The sequence below is a fragment of the Mustelus asterias genome, chromosome 21, assembly GCF_964213995.1.
Source record: "Mustelus asterias chromosome 21, sMusAst1.hap1.1, whole genome shotgun sequence".
NCBI lineage: Eukaryota > Metazoa > Chordata > Chondrichthyes > Carcharhiniformes > Triakidae > Mustelus > Mustelus asterias.
Window position 1 is genome coordinate 47,188,212 of NC_135821.1, and position 17,362 is coordinate 47,205,573.

The window sequence follows — 17,362 nt, forward strand, 5'->3', positions numbered from 1 at the left end:
CTACAACCCTAGGGGTAATGGACAGGTGGAACGTGAGAATGCTACAGTCTGGAAGGCTGTCTTACTGGCGTTGAAGTCAAAAAGCCTTCCAGTCTCCCGTTGGCAAGAGGTGCTCCCTGATGCGCTCCACTCCATACGCTCACTCCTGTGTACGGCAACCAACGCTACTCCCCATGAGAGACTGTTTTCATTCCCTCGGAAGTCTTCCTCTGGGACCTCATTACCGTCTTGGTTGACGTACTCAGGACCTGTCCTCCTGCGGCGACAAGTTAGGGCCCGCAAGTCCGACCCTTTGGTTGAACAGGTCCATCTCCTCCACGCCAACCCTCAGTATGCCTATGTGGCATACCCTGACGGGCGAGAGGACACGGTCTCGATTCGAGACCTGGCGCCAGCAGTGGGCTTGGGAACCCCTGTCGCTCCCATACCTCCTGTTAGAGACCCCCCAACTATTGTTTCCCCTCCTGACACGGCGCGGGCAGCATCGGGACCATCACTTAACCCTTTTACTCCCGTGTACAGCTTGCCTGAGTCCAGGAGATGGTCGCCACTTCAAGGCGTGTCCGAGCTCACTGGATTGTCACCACCTCGGGGTCAACCGGCCCGTGAGTCATTGGAGGAGCCGTTGGACACCGCCTTGGGAAGAACGCCACCGCGAGTGCCTACTCCGGTGTCATCGCCGGTGTTGAGGAGGTCACAACGACGGTGCGGTCCCCCTGACCGTCTGAACTTATAGACTGATGACCAATTGTTCTGTGTTTTTTTGTACCCCGCCGGCCTTTGTCTTCAAAGGAGGGGTGAATGTGGTGAACCATCGTTGGTTCCCACCAGGTAGTACTGAGCCAGGATCTGGCCAGTACTATGAGTCTGTATATATGTTGCTGTTGGGGTTAGGGTTGGGCTGTTCTACCTGTATTATAGTTATTATGGTACATCCCAGTCGGGCTCCGCCTCCTGGGAGAGGTATAAAGGTCACTGCTCTGTCTGGGACCCCTCAGTCTGGGATCGTGTATTATATATGGTAGCTCTATTGTAGTAGTCAATAAAAGCCTTTATTTCCTCGAGCATTTCTAGCCTTGTGAGTTATATCGCGCATCACCCAGGAAACATCCCCCCCCTTCCCTCCCCCCTCTCCCCCTCCCCCCTCTCCCTCCCCCCCTCCCCCTCCTCCCCCCCTCCTCCCCCTCCCCCCTCCCCTTCCCCCCTCCTCCCCCTCCCCCCTCCCCTTCCCCCCTCCTCCCCCTCCCCCCTCCTCCCCCTCCCCCTTCCCCCTCCCCCTTCCCCCTCCCCCCTCCTCCTCCCCCTTCCCCCTCCCCCCTCCTCCCCCTCCCCCTTCCCCCTCCCCCCCCTCCCCCCTCCCCCCTCCCCCCTTTCCCCCCTCCCCCCCTCCCCCCTTCCCCCCCTCCCCCCCCTCCCCCCCTTCCCCCTTCCCCCCTCCCCCCTCCCCCCTCCACTTCCCCTTCCCCCTCTCCCCCCCTCAGAAAGAGAAGAAAGATGGGAATGTAAGATTGAGATTATGTTCAGGTCAAACATGATCTTATTGAATCCTTGCTGCCTTAAGCTTAGCATGGTGGCATGGTGGTTAGCACTGCTGCCTCACAGCGCCAGGGACCCGGGTTCAATTGGGTGACTGTGTGGGCTTTGCGCATTCTCCCCCTATCTGTGTGGTTTTCCTCCGGGTGTACAGGTTAGGTGGATTGGCTATGCTAAATTGCCCCTTAGAGTCTCAAGCTGTGTAGGTTAGGGGGATTAGTGGGGTGAATGTGCACGGTTACAGGGATAGGGCTGGGTGTGGGCCTGAGTAAGATGCTCTTTTGGAGAGTCGGTGTCGACTCGATGGGTCAATTGGCCTCCAGAAGCACTGTAGGGATTCTATGATTCTATGAATGCCGAAGCAGGCTCAATGGGCCGAATGGCCTAACTCTGCCTCCTAATTGATTGGATGTACTCAGAACTGAAGGAGAAATCCTGAGTTAAAACTGTACTTTGCTGCCACTGAAAATAGTTAAATCTCAGACTTTCTTGTCCCGCAGAGTTTTCCCACAAGATGACATATGCACTCAGATTGACTTGCTTAGGGGTTTAAAAAAAAAGGGCAGCATGGACAAGTTGGGCTGAAGGGCCTGTTTCCATGCTGTAAACCTCTATAACTCTATGACTGTATGAGATTAAATGGTGAATTTGGTGGGATCCTGCTGGCTTCCCAATATCAGGACAGTTTCAGGTCTTTAAACCCACTGCCTGTACTAAAACCTGCCCACCTAGCACACTAAATGCCCCCACATAATTTCTCACTTTCAATCCTACAGAATCTTTAAAGTTTTTTTAAAAGTTTATTTATGGGTGTCACAGGAAGGTTTACATTAACACTGCAATGAAGTTACTGTGAAAATCTCCTGGTCACCACACTCCGGCGCCTGTTTGGGTACACTGAGAGCGAATTTAGCACGGCCAATGGCCTAACCAGCACATCTTTGGAAAGTGGGAGGAAACCGGAACACCCGGAGGAAACCCACGCAGACACGGGGAGAACGTGCAGACTCCATGCTGACAGTGACCCAAACCAGGAATTGAACCTGGGTCCCTGGCACTGTGAGGCAGCAGTGCTAACCACTGTGCCACCATGGCTCCCCCTCACCTGTGCCTTGTGTTTTCTGCTTGATGAAAGCCAGTATCTCACAAAGTCCCTCTCTGATACATGCCATCTGGACAAAGAGATTCTTTTTGGTCCTTCATCTCTTTAAATGATCACACACCTTTGCTAGCCTAATCTCAGTGTGCCAGCCAGGAGATTGGCATCCGTCGATATTGGATAGCAGGCTAGCATTAGCTTTTGAAAGTAAAAAATCATGTCATATTTTAATTAAAGATTTTTTTCCTCAGTTTCAGCTCTACTGTTTTTGAAATTCTAACTTTCTCTCTTACTTTTTTTCTAACTGCACAGTCGTGCTGTCATACCCAAAGCTTGCCCCACCCAAAGCTGCTTGTCAGGACAGCACAGAAAAAAAACACCAATCAGTTCTCAGAGAGAGGTGGTACACACAGACAGATGTGATCAGGAGTTTGAAAGGCTTTCGAGAGAGTGCTGTGAATTGTTGCAAAACAACGGCCAGTCTTACTTCTGCAGGTACGTTTCTCTTACTCCCCCATATGTCAAAAGATATTTTAAAATGTATTCGAACTAACTAGACAAAGAAGCTCATTGTGAATGTTGGAACATGAATTTGCAGGGGGAAAATAAATCACAGCCCAACTTGGAGCTTTGAAGTTTTTTTTGCTGAAAAGCAAGGAACAGCTTTGTTGTTAATTGTTCTTAATCGGAAGAAATAAACCTTGATTATTTGTTTAAATCAGGGTACATGACTAATTTTTTGATTCAACACTCAGTGTGTAAACTCAAAGAGTTAGGGCAGTTTGTGGTGTTGGATTGCAGTGGAACACTACGTGTCACAGGAGCCAATTCTGTACTTGCTCATTCTTTCCAAATAATCTTTTCCAGTGCTTTTGAAAGATCGAACCTGAAAGCAAGAGAATCTTGTGCACGTTAGATGTTCTAAATGGTGTCTGCGAAATGTGAATGGAATGATTAGAACCAGACACTTTAAATCATTATCTCCATTAGAAATTGAATGTGTTTTGCACGTGCAGCACTTTTGTTGTTGAGAACGGAAATGCAGCATAGAAAAGTTACACCACAGAGGGAGGCCATTCGGCCCCTCGTGTCTGCACCTAGCTCACATTTATAAAGCTATGAGAATGAATTACCATCAATCCAATTGAGCTTGTGGTTGAATTCAGAATCCTGTCATTTGAGTTACAGATTAAGTTGTAAAAATGTTTTGCTCTGTCACAGAAATTGATGCCTATTCTGATATCAGTTATCATAGCTAGTACTGCCTTGAGGGATTTGTCTGCGCAATAACCAATCATGTCAATAGTTTAAAAGTTTTAAAGTTTATTTATTAGTGTCACAAGTAGGCTGATGGTAACACGGAGATGAAGTTATTGTGGAAATCCCCTTGTCGCCACTCTCCGGTGCCTGTTCGGGTACACTGAGGGAGAATTTAGCATGGCCAATGCACCTAACCAGCATGTCTTTTAGATGTCCAGAATAGTGCGCCCAGAACTACATGAAATCTCGGGTCCTTTTGTCCCAGATCCTGACTAATGGCTCCCCCTTAGGCACACCAAAACTGGAATCCAGTTAAACGACCAGATTTTTGATAAAGTCATAAAAGAAATGACTATTAAAGAAATCAAGCCTTGTCCTATGTCAGAGGAGAGAGCAAATTGAGAGACAGAATGCAGGAAACTGTCAGAGGACAAGCAGAGGCTGAGGGGAGGGAAGATATGTGGCAAATGCAGTTCAAAATGAGAGAATCTACTCTAGAAAAAGAGCAGGAAGTGAAAATCTAACTTAAATGGCAAAGAAAAAGAGAGATGTAAGTTTGGGTGGAGAAAAAGCAGACCTCGCAAAGCAGGCAGTTCAGAAAATCAGTAGGGATGATGAATTCAATAGTCAGGGGAACAGACAGAAGTGATTGCAGCCACAGAGGTGTCAATAGGATGTTATTCTGCCTACCTGGTTCCAGGGTCAAGGACATCATTGAGTAGCTGCAGAACATTCTGAGGGCAGGAGAATGAACAGCCAGAGACTGTGGTCCCTGTTGGTAACAATGGCTTAGGTAGAAAAGGGATGAAGTCCTGGGTGTAGATTGTGGAGAACTAGGAAACATAAAAATAAGCAGGACCTCAAGGGTAGCAATTTTTTCGAATATGCCCTGTGGTCATGCATTGGTGAGTACAGAATGTAGGGGTAATGCAGAGGAATTTGAGGGTGGAGAGAAGGTGTAGCAAGGAGGGCTTTAGATTCTGTAACATTAGGAGGGTTCTGGGGAGGTGCCCTGTGCAGGCAGACAAATTGCATTAGGCATTATTAGAACCAATACCTTGTATATGCAGGGGGACATGTGCTAGTGGTATTGGAAATGTTTAAACTGGCTTGGCAGGGGGAGATGTGAACCTGAGTATAGATTCAGATGGGAGAGAAGCAAAGCAGGAAATTATAAGAGGAAAATTAACAAGTGAATGTGAAGAAGAGGAGACAAAGGCTAAGAAATAGACAACAAAGAGGTTTGGCAGTGCCTGACAGTGTATACTTTGTGCATGGAGTCTATGAATAAGGCAGACACTTGGAAGTGTTATATCATAGCCATTACTGAATCATGGCTTAAAGCAAAGCAAAAATGACAGCTCAACATTGCTGGTTACACAGTTCACAGATGGGAGAAATAGGAACTAAAAAAAGAGCAGTGTTGCAATATTGGATAAAGGAAATCACAACAGTGACAATGGGTGAAATGCCAGAAATCTTATCAAATGAGGCCACATGAGTTGAAACTAAAGAACAGAAAAGGGCAAACGCATTACTAGGAGTATACTATAGACCCCCTCCCACCACCACCTGAGAGTTCAGAACAAACATGTCCCTACAAAGAAAAAGAATGGACTCCAGAATTTAGAACTCCCTTGATTTCAAGGAGCACACAGAATATGATAAGGCAAAGAAAGGGAGACTTATGGCACATACCGTGAGCTTAAAACTGCAGAAATTAAAAAATAGTCCAGAAAGTGTCAGGGTAAAATTAAAAAGCAAATTGGGAAAGCAAAAGGTGGATGTGGCAAAATATCAGTAAGCAAAATCAAGGAGAAGCCTAAATTTGTCATAAATACCTAAAAAGTAAATGGATAATTATGGAAGGAGACCAAAAAGGTAACCAGTCAGTGGAGATGGAGGATGTGGGCATGTTGGACATGAATCATTTGCGTCTGTCTTCACAAAAGAGGGAAATGATGCAAGTAATGTGCTTCGTGAGGAGGGTGAAATTTTGTTTGGGATAATCATGGTAAGGAAGGAAATATTAAGGGGTCTAGTTTCAACTGAGGTAGTTAAATCTCCAAGCCCAGGTGAAATGTACTTCAGGTTGTTGCAAGAAGCAAAGGAGAAAAGAACGGACACTCCTGCCATTTAAAAAAAAAATCCTCTTAGCTATATGTGGAATCCTGGGAAGATTGTAGCACCGTTAGTGTTGCACCAATGCTTAAAAATGGAGAAAGGAGTTAACAGATTAATTACTGAACAGTCAGCTTAACTCCGGAGCTAGGAAAATTATTGGAAAAAATTCTGACTACTAATCATCATTTAGAAAGGCATGGATTAATCAAGGACAGTTGACATGGATTTGTTAGGGGAAGATTGTGCCTAACTAACCCAAATATTTTGGTAATGTTTCAAGGAGGGTCAATGATGATAATGCATATCAGGAAGTCCACATAGATTTTCGTAAGGTTTTTGACAAAGACCCACATGGCAAACTGCTCAGAAAAATAAAAGCCCATGAGATCAAAGGACAAGTAACCTGTTGGATTTTTAATCATAGAATCCCTACAGTGTAGAAGGAGGCCATTTGGCCCATTTGAAATTGACTCAATGGTAGGAAACGAAGCAGAATGTTCATTGGGTGTTTTGAGGCTATTTCCAATAGGGTTTGCAATGCCCATGTTTTGCCTCTAGCTTTTCCTGGTACATATCAATGATTTAAATGTAGGTGTCATGATTAAGACATTTGTAGATGATTCAAAATTAGTCATGTAGTTGGTAGGAAGAAAGCTGTAGATTGTAGTTGGAAGATTTCAATGAACTGGGTAGGTGGGCAGAGAAGTGACAAATTAAATTCTGTCTTTGATGGTCTTTGACACAGAAGCAGTAACAGTTCGAAAAATTTGTAATTTCTTTGAAATGTCTGCTGATTTGCAATAGTTGCTTAAGAATGTTCGAAAAATAACTTTTAAGAGTTTACATCAGTTGTAAGGAGATAAATCCTGAGCCATCAGTGCTTAAAATGGACCAAGGTAAAGTTTACGAATAACCTACAACCAGGCTGGCAATGCCTCAGAAAAACAAATTACCAGGATGTTGCCTGGTATGGAGGGCATTAGCTATGAAACTTGGTTTGTTCTCACTGGAACGACAGAGGTTGAGGGATGACCTGATAGAAGTCGACAAGCTTATGAGGGGCATAGATAGAGTGGATAGTCAGAAGCTTTTTCCTCAAGGTGGAAGAGTCAATTACTAGAGGGCATAGGTTTCAGGTGCGAGGGACAAGGTTTAAAGGAGATGTATGAGGCAAATGTTTCTACACAAAGGGTGGTGGGTGCCTGGAACTTGCTGCCAGGGGAGATAGTGGAAGTAGATACGATAGTGACTTTTAAGGGGCGTCTTGACAAATACATGAATAGGATGGGAATAGAGGGATATGGTCCCTGGAAGGGTAGGGGGTTTTAGTTCAGTCGGGCAGCATGGTCGGTGCAGGCTTGGAGGGCCGAAGGGCCTGCTCCTGTGCTGTAATTTTCTTTGTCCTTGTTCTTTGTACTCACAGACTGTATGCAGCTATTGCATACCTTTGGTTTAAAAAGTCAATATTTTAATAGAAATCAAGGACACACCAGAATCAAAGTGCCAGGCATTCTGATGATTACATTTCCTCCTTATGTAATATTTGACAGTTTTTTTTCCAAATGCTTTTGTTCCTTATTGAACACATTCCATTGGAACTCCACCACACAATGCTCCCAGCCAGAGTTTTTTCCATTGGGCAACACGTTCTGCTTCCTGTGGTAAAGTCAGTTTTAAAACTAGTTAATCTACCATCAATTCCAAGAAGCATAGCCTGCTTTTAAATTATCACACGTAGAACCTTATTCAATGATTTCTGAGAATCCAAGGGATAGACCTCCTCGAAAATGCCTCAAAGAATTGCTGCTGATTAACAAGGCAGCCCATATGGTCTAAATGTATAATGATTCATAGAACCCCAACAATGTGGAAAGAAGCCATTTGGCCCATCAAGTCTGTACCAACCATAATCCCACCCAGGCCCTATTCATGTAACCCCAAATATTTGCCCTGCTAATCCCCCTGACACCAGGGTCAATTTAGCATGACCAATCCACCTAACCCACACATCTTTGGATTGTGGGAGGAAACTGGAGCACCCAGGGGAAACCTACACAGTCACGGGGAGAATGTGCAAACTCCACACAGACAGTGACCGAGGCTGGAATTGAACGTGGGTTCCTGACACTGTAAGGCATCAGTGCTAACCACTGTGCCACCGTGCCGCTCCATTATTCTAATGGGCTTCAAGTTCTTGTGTTGGCATCCTACACAATATCCTTGGGAATTTATTCCGACTATAATGCTGCCCAATGCATTTACTGAGAATTGTGTCTCACTCACTGGGGTAGATCTGGGGTTCTGAAGTCAATGGAACTAAAAATCAGGAGAGCAGAGACCTGGGTTACTGGTTTGCCATCCCTCATTTTACACTGTTGTGCAGTCAAAATCTTTCTATGCAGCCATTGATGAAGTTCCTATGTTCAGGGTAGCAGATCAGAAACTCCATGAAGCCAACAATTTTCTATTTTGGAATTAGTGTCAGGATAAGATGTTTCAGGCCTGATTCTACTGACAAACTGGGAAGCTTTTATCAAAACAAACTTCATTTAACAACATAGTTTAATTATAACAAATAAATTAGCTTAACCATTAGCAATTGAACAATAGTTAATCATGACACGATACAAGTCTTAACTGCTAACCTATCACTATGATTTCCAATCAAGCAATATTTATCCTTATAAACTCAAACCCCTCTTTAAAATTAGTTAGTAAAACACAGGCATACTTGCTTTGACTTAGATTACCGGGCTTGGAGCTTTCAGAAAGCCTTTGGAAAGAGAGAGACAGGGAGAAACTTCTTTCTTTTGGCAGCCCAGGAGCAACTGCTTGTATTTTAAAATGAAAATGAAACTATTTCTTTCCTGCAAGTTTAGCTCCTCCCATCATAGAATCATAGAAACCCTACAGTGCAGAAGGAGGCCATTCGGCCCATCGAGTCTGCACCGACCACAATCCCACCCAGGCCCTACCCCCACATATTTACCCACTAATCCCTCTAACCTACGCATCCCAGGACTCTAAGGGGCAATTTTTAACCTGGCCAATCAACCTAACCCGCACATCTTTGGACTGTGGGAGGAAACCGGAGCACCCGGAGGAAACCCACGCAGACACGAGGAGAATGTGCAAACTCCACACAGACAGTACCTACACCCCATTAACCATATGACTCTGTTTCTGTCAATCAACCCAGTCTAAAATCCCAAGAGAACTTAAATAAACAAAAGGTCCATTAACTCTACAAAGTAACACATCTGTAACTAAAATCAGTTATTAGCCTGCATTCTTAGCATCTGCTTTATGTTTGACCAGACAAGTCAACTCTTGTGACAAAACACTGCCTCTTAAAGAAGCCCCACTTTAAACATAAAATATATCAAAATAGTACAGTATCATCACACCTACAAATACTGCCCGCAGCGCTACTAGCTGCCTCTTTATTTCCTGACAATTCAATTTGACCGAAGTGCCTTATGGACATTTAGGCCATGTCATGCAGTGAAATACTTCCAATGGAGAACAGTGCTCCCAGGAAGTCCATCTTGGGAAATGTCAGGAGAGTAGCCAATAATTTTCTGTTTGTTAGTCTTAATGGAGAAGAAATCATTGGTAGCACACCGGCAACACACATGACCACTACTATCTAGAAGGAGAAGTGTAGCAGATACCTGGGAGCACCACCACCTGGACATTCTCTTCCAAGTCACCATCCTGACTTGTGGCCGTCCTTTCGCTGTCGCTGGGTCAAAATCCTGGAATTTTCTCCCGAACAGCACTGTGGGTGTACCTACACCTCAGTTACTGCAGCAGTTCAAGTAGGAAGCTCAACATCACCTTCTGAAGGGCAGTTAGGGATTGGCAATAATTGTTGGCTTAGTTAGCGATGCCCACATCCCAGTAAATGAATATAAACAAAAATTCTCAAAATATGCCCACTTAACAACTGCCACTCCACTTGGGTAAACCTGTGTTGTGGAATCATTTCTTAATTTTTTTTTACATTTTTGCACAATAAATTAAGTATTGATGACTTTCGTATTATGTTTTCCGGCAGTTTGAACTTGTGAAAGATGATATAACATTTCTGCAATTTCCAATAAAATTCCCATTTCCATACGGAAACAAGAACATTTTCACATGCATTCACTCCAATGGAGGGAAAGAGGGCCGGATTCTCCCACCTCGCCCGCAGCTAGGATTCTCTGGTCCTGAATCAGTGAATGAAGATTTGGCTGAGTGCCAAATTCTCCGTTCAAGCAGGCAGCAGTGGTGGGGGGCGTGAATGGCCGGAGAATTCCAGCCAGACTCTTAGGAAAGAAAAGCTTTTCACAATTCAACCCAGCATTGCCACGTCTTCCCAAGAACGTTGTTGATCAAACTCTTATCAAGACAACCCTGATCCCATATGATTGCTTGCCCTTCATACACATTACTTAGCACTCTCCCGAGGAAATGACAAATGAATTAGACCACTAACAAGACCATAAGACATTGGAGCAGAATTAGGCCACTCGGCCCATTGAATCTGCTCCACCATTCAATCATGGCTGATATTTTTCTCATCCCCATTCTCTTGCCTTTTCCCCATAACCCCTGACCCCTTTATTAGTCAAGAACCTATCTATCTCTGTCTTAAAGCCACTCGATGACCTGGCCTCCACAGCCTTCTGCGGCAAAGAGTTCCACAGATTCACCACTCTTTGGCTGAAGAAATTCCTCCTCATCTCTGTTTCGAAGGATCATTACTTTACTCTGAGATTGTGCCCTCTGGTTCTAGTTTTTCCTACTCATGGAAACATCCTGTCCATGTCCAATGGATACAATCATTTTGAAGTGTTGCTATTTTAAAGAAAGTAACTTGTTTTGAAACCTCTTTATCTGTAATGGTTTAAAGTTGGTTCATATCCACTGATACTTGAAAGTATATTACTCTCTTTCAGATATTAGAGAAGACCTTCAGACACAATGAATTGGGCTTTCCTTCAAGGCCTACTCAGTGGGGTGAATAAATACTCCACGGGATTCGGCCGGATTTGGCTGTCAGTCCTTTTCCTTTTCCGAGTCATGGTCTACGTGGTGGCAGCCGAAAGAGTTTGGGGTGATGACCAAAAGGACTTTGAGTGCAATGTCAAGCAGCCTGGGTGTGAAAATGTCTGCTTCGACTTCTACTTCCCTGTCTCCCACATCCGGCTGTGGGCTCTGCAGCTCATATTTGTCTCCACTCCATCCCTGCTGGTGGTCATGCATGTAGCTTACAGAGAAGAAAGGGAGAGGAAAAACAAGAAGAAACACGGGGAGACCTGTCACAGTCTGTACAGTAACACAGGGAAGAAGATAGGTGGACTGTGGTGGACTTACGTTATCAGCCTTATATTTAAAGCAGGGATTGATAGTGGCTTCCTCTACATACTCTACAGCATCTACGAGAACTTTGAATTACCTCGCCTTGTCAAGTGCCAGCTGGACCCTTGCCCCAACACCGTGGATTGCTTCATTGCCAGACCGACTGAGAAAACAATCTTCACTATTTTTATGGTTGTTACTTCAGCCATGTGCGTTCTTATAAACATCTGCGAGTTTACATACCTCGTAAGTAAGAGAATCGTGGCCCATTGCTGTGCTTCAAGCAGACGACGACGCACAGATCAATCCACAAAGTCCTCAACTACCTTTTATGAGAAGCCATCCAACGCAGCCTTCAGTTCAGAAAATAAGTCATTCTCTGGAAACCAAGGCTCAAACGTTGTAATTCACTTGAATTCCTGAAATGTCCACTGGTAAGCAAGTCAAAAGTTACTTGCCTTTGAACTAATTCAACCTTGGCACAGCAATTTCTTTCAAAGCACTTTTCTTCACCTAAGAGCTCAAATACCACTCTCCAGCTGAGGCTATTTTTCATGAAGATAATCCTGTTTTGTTAAAAAAAAATAGTCTTCATGTTATCTAGCTCATCTCCAGTTTCTGCTCCAAGAAGGATTGACTTCCTATGTTACCAGCAGAACATTTAATTAGCAGGTGGAGGGACATCATTGATGTCAGATTAAATTCTATCTGCCATATTTTGTTCCCAATTTAACCGTTAAAGGATTTCAATAGCAGAGTTCATAAATAAAACCAAATTAAGTTAGGCAGAGTAAGAGGAAGATTAAGCAAATCTTAAATTTCAATAAAGGGTATCAGATTTAGAGAAAAAGTTAGCAGTGATGGTTATATAATTGAAGTAAGGGACTTACGCTAAGCAATGACCACCTCCAACCAGGAAGAATCCAACCAACTTGCCTTGGCTCAATAATATTCCCATCACTGAACAACATTCTGGAGGATCAGAAACTCACCTGGATCATTCACATAAATGCCACAGCAGGTCAAAAGTTGGATATTCCGTAACAAGTGGCTTCCCACTTCATTCCCCAAAGTCTTTCCACCATCTAGCAGGCACATGTCAAAAAGTGCGATGGAATAAACTCCAATCCCCTGGATGGACACATCTCCAACTACAGTCAATTTATCACCATTTTGGTTACAATCAAGCATCTGCTTCCTAGGTGTTGATTTTAATAAAACAGATCTTCATGGAAGTGTTGCGATAGTCTCTGAAGTGTTTCCTTTGGCCACCATGTGAACAGGATCCTTGTCATAATGCGTTAGCTCTAGGTAGATCTCCTATATGGGCATGTGTGATGGCTTTGTATATGGCTTTCTTCAATCTCATGAAAGCAACTGACTCAAACTGCCCTATGGAACGCCCTACAGTGATAGAGATCATAAAAAGTTAATTTGACAGACATCGGTCTCCAACATGACAATATGCAACTAACAGCACAATGCAATGGCTCTACTACAGATTCCTTCCTTGTCAAAACAGGCATTAAACATCAGTGTGTCATCGCACCAACACTAGTCCCATTATTTCTTGCAGCAACACTGCAGTTTACTACTGACAGGCTCCCCTCAAATGTGGTAACAACCTATTGCATTGATGGCAAACTCTTAACCACAGTTGGCTGAAGGTCAAAACCAAGGCAACAACCACTTCTCTAATAGAACTACGGTATGCACAGGTCAGTGCTTGCTCTGAAGAAGAACTACAACAGATAGACTTTGTTGAATACATCAACTATGAGAGCATCGGATTTGCCCTGAACACTAGGAAGACCAAAACCCTTTACCAACCCATATCCAATGCATGAAATCCAATAATTGATGGTGACGTGCTTGAAAGTGTCCCTCACTTTCCATATCTTGAAAGCTATCTGTCCCAAAAAGCTAACCTTGATGAAAAGTACACCCAAGCACTAGAAAAGGGGAAATTACATGCTTGGGTTTTCAAGTATCATATCAGGCCCAACACTAAACTATCTGGCAGCGTTTCTTCCCAGGCTTCTCCACGGTGCTGAAAAGTGGACAACTTATAGACGCCAAGAACGACAACATGCACATTGACTTCACGACATAACCCTGGAACACTGGCAATCACTCATAGTCCAAGGTTTTCTGCATGAAAATAGTCAGAAAGTGAATATTATTTGAGCAACTGAACATTTCACAGTGATTAGCAGAGTGAGTCCTGCACTCAGGAATTCACGAATGATCATAAAGCACTCCCTGAATATTTCACAGTGCAACATCTGTATTCTGTCACTAGTAATTCTCCACATTCACTGGGACAGAATACTAACTCCACACCCCCATCCCCACCATGCTAAAGATTTGTGAGGCAAGCCATCAGCAGCTGGCCTGCATTTTTGTTTCAATCTGAATCAAATACTAAATTTTGCATTTCTTTAATTGTGCCAAATTGCTTCCAGCTGCTGGTGTCAACTGTCACTGTAAACATCACACTCCTTATTTTTTCTCTGTAAAGCTGCTTTACATTTGACTAGCCCCACGCGATAACCCATTCTTTTTTTAAGAATCTTGAGTGTTACCCCGAAACGCAAGTGAATTCTAGCACCCCACACCCCTCCCCTAACCACCACGTTCCAATAAGATGAATCAAATCTGCACAGTCCACAAAGGTCTTTTTAGCTTGGTGCTGGGCCACGAGGGATATTTATTTCCCAAGCCAAAGCCATTACAGCGATGCAGATGTGTGGTGCTATAACAGAAATATTTAGGAATACAAACATATGGGGAAAGTAGAAGCAGACTTTTTGCAGTAGACACAAGATTAAATGCAAGAGAAGAGAAGGAACATTTGGATCATGAGTGTTTGGCATTAATTTCCAGGATCCTTGTTTGAGACATAAACAACGCTAACATTTAAAACTAAGTCAAAGGAAAAAGAATTGAAGAAATATGGAAACAGGGTAGGTCAACTTGGCAACAACTTACTTGCATGGAGGGTGACTGCTAACATGGATGTTGACGTTTCTGTGTTGTAATTTTTTTATGGTACTTCAATGCATTGCATTTGAAGTTTTGTGCTTAGCCTGCATGGAATTCTTATTGTTTACTTTCAAGTGTCAATACATATCATAAAATAATTCATTGTAAATACAAAGAGTCAATACTACTTGATTTTACAGTACATTTCATAATGTGACTGATAGGAGGTGGTGATCACACATCTTAGCGAATGTCTCATAGTTCAAGGTGTGCTGCATGAAAATAGTCAGAAAGTGAATCGTATTTGAACAACTGAACATTTCGTTGATGACAGGTTCTTAATAATCCTTTACTCACTGCCACAATGATCCAAATGATTCATCATGCAGTGTGTATATGAGGCGGTTGCATCCTGTACATCCATGCCTTAAAAATGTAATGTGCATAATATGTATGTGCAACAGATAGATATGTCAGTCCTTTTAGCACAGCTATTTATTTTATTGAGGGGAATAAAGCAACTTTAGCCGAGGGTATAATGTATCAATGTGCATGTCTGAAGAATGTGGTGAAGTGTTCCCAATAAAAAAAAACTCTATCGAATGTTATTCTGGTGTCAACTTCCTGATTTCAATGCAATCCCACCCTGGGGAAAAATAACTTGGCTTTTTATCGAAGTCATTGCAGTGTGAACAAGAATGTTCTATTCACAATATATAGTCACTGGGGTCAAATTCTTTGGGTAACCAGATTCCCCTTACTGAAGGTCTTTACTCATTTATTTTTGTACTTTAAAGGGAGACACTCATGTGGTAAAATAAAATGCAGGGATAACTCAATCATTTCTACAAATCAAAAACTGACACAATCGCTAATAAAGGTTGCATTTCACAGAGGTGAAATTGTGGCGACTGAAATATCTTGGCTTGTGGTGAAACACTTGGAACAGTCCTCCTCCTTGTCCCAACTTGTACCAGGAACTGAACTGGAGGCAATGAAATCTCTTTAAATGGTGCATTCTTCCTTTGTTTATGCTACCAGCAAATGTATTAATTTATTAAAAATGTTAGTCCTTTTACAAGCTTTGTTTAACAGTCTTTTGTATAAGCAAAATTAAAGATGTAAGATTCCCAAATGTCTTACTTAGTGGCATTTTGCCTTTCAGACTCTGGGTAGAATTGTCCATTCCTGTCCTGCCCAGCAATCGCAGCAGGTGGGACAGGAACATGCAAAGGTCCATTGACCTCGGGCAGGATTTTCCGATCTTGGAGCGGGTGTGGCCGGAAAATCCTGGCTCTGTTTATATACTAGCCGTTGTTTTAAACTAGACTAATATTAAAGCGGTGTTGGGGGGGCGGGTGGGGAGGTGGGACGGGGAGGGTGGGGGGGGGGGGGGGGGGGCATGGGCGGTGGTCAGTATCTGTGGGTTATAAATCATGTTAATCCAGAGAAAAGCTAATTCCACAAAGTCATTGTACGGAAGAATTAATTTTAACAACCCCTTCACTCGATCGCCCTTTACCATTGATTATATTCTGATGACAGGTTGAAGGACAAATTCCGAAAACATGTTGACAAATTAATCATTGAATTCCTTTCATTAAAAGAACAATTGCTACTAATTACAGAGCGCAAACAAGTGTGAGGTCAAATCCATGCATTTTGAAGCAGACTTTTACCAGGATATCTGGCTTTGCATATCAGCTGTCAATAATTCATTTTGTGATCAATTTCTTATCGATCATTAATTCTTATTGACTTATTGACATGGGGCGGCATGGTGACACAGTGGTTAGCACTGCTGCCTCACAGCACCAGGAACCCGGTTTGATTCCCGGCTTGGGTCACTGTCTGTGTAGAGTTCGTACATTCTCCCCGTGTCTGGTGGGATTCCTCCAGGTGCTCCGGTTTCCTCCCACAGTCGAAAGATGTGCGGGTTAGGTGGGTTGGCCATGCTAAAATTGCCCCTTAGTGTCAGGGGGTCTAGCTAGGGTAAATGCATGGGGTTATGGGGACAGGGCCTGGGTGGGATTGTGGTTGGTGCAGGCTCGATTGGCCGAATGGCCTCATTCTGCATTGTAGGATTCTATGACCAGCCAAAACATAGTGGCAGTTTTATTTTTACATTTTTCAAGTGAACAGAACAGGGAACAATGGACAATAAGTAAATCAGTATTAATTACAATGTCAGATTAGATTGATCTGTTTACCAATCACAGTGGCCCATCACGGGAATCACTGGTGATTACTGAAATAGAGCAGTGAGGGATGCATCTTGGGGTTTTCCCCATTCTAACAGAGGAAGGAAGATAAATATAAATCCCACTATGTTCTACAGTAGGCTGAGAATTTAACAGCTTGGTGTGAGATAACTCTAGATGCTGCCTTTCAGAAACACAGGTCTTTCTTGTGTGACCTATCAGATGTAAAAGTCCTCATTGACAATGAGTGCCTGAGTTGGTTTCCATGCCAACATTTAACCCCAACCGACATCACTGAAAGAGATACCACTAAAAAATTGTTCACACCTGTTTTAGGGAGTGGGAGTCATTGTGACCTGTCTGTTCCAGATCCCTTTGAGGTAGGTCACACACATACTTTGTGCTGCTTCCTCATTTCAAGGATGTCAGCATGCAGCCCAATTCGACTCTTGCCAGTGATTGGCTGCACACTCAACGGGTAGGGGAGTTGAAAAATGTCAAAAGTCTAATGAACGTTTCAGCTCGCCTCCAGCTCTTAAAGGAAGTCTGTCCCTCTTAAGGGGAAGCTGCACTGAAATGAATGGAGGCTGCTGCTGGCTGTTATCACTGCAACTGGGGACAAGCAGATTTAAGGACCAAATCAGAAGAAGGGCTCCCACAGATATGGTATTGGTGACTTAGAGGTGGGCAGGAGGAGATATGCCACATTTCTACAGGATGCAGAAGGCCATCATGGAATGGGCTTCAAAGGGCATGGGAATAGATGGCCTAGAAAGTAACCTCCCTGAACTTAGGACCTGCAGCATTTCAA

The 17,362-nt window shown here is 43.6% G+C and overlaps 1 protein-coding gene across 1 annotated transcript; it reads left to right on the plus strand.

The window, feature by feature from the left end:
* Positions 1 to 3,039: 3,039 nt before the first annotated feature.
* LOC144509236 (gap junction beta-7 protein-like) lies at positions 3,040 to 15,481 on the plus strand. Its single transcript, XM_078237790.1, has 2 exons — positions 3,040 to 3,127; positions 10,963 to 15,481. Exon 2 carries the CDS (start codon positions 10,988 to 10,990, stop codon positions 11,786 to 11,788), a length of 801 nt encoding a protein of 266 aa, XP_078093916.1. The 5' UTR covers positions 3,040 to 3,127; positions 10,963 to 10,987; the 3' UTR covers positions 11,789 to 15,481.
* Positions 15,482 to 17,362: the final 1,881 nt, after the last annotated feature.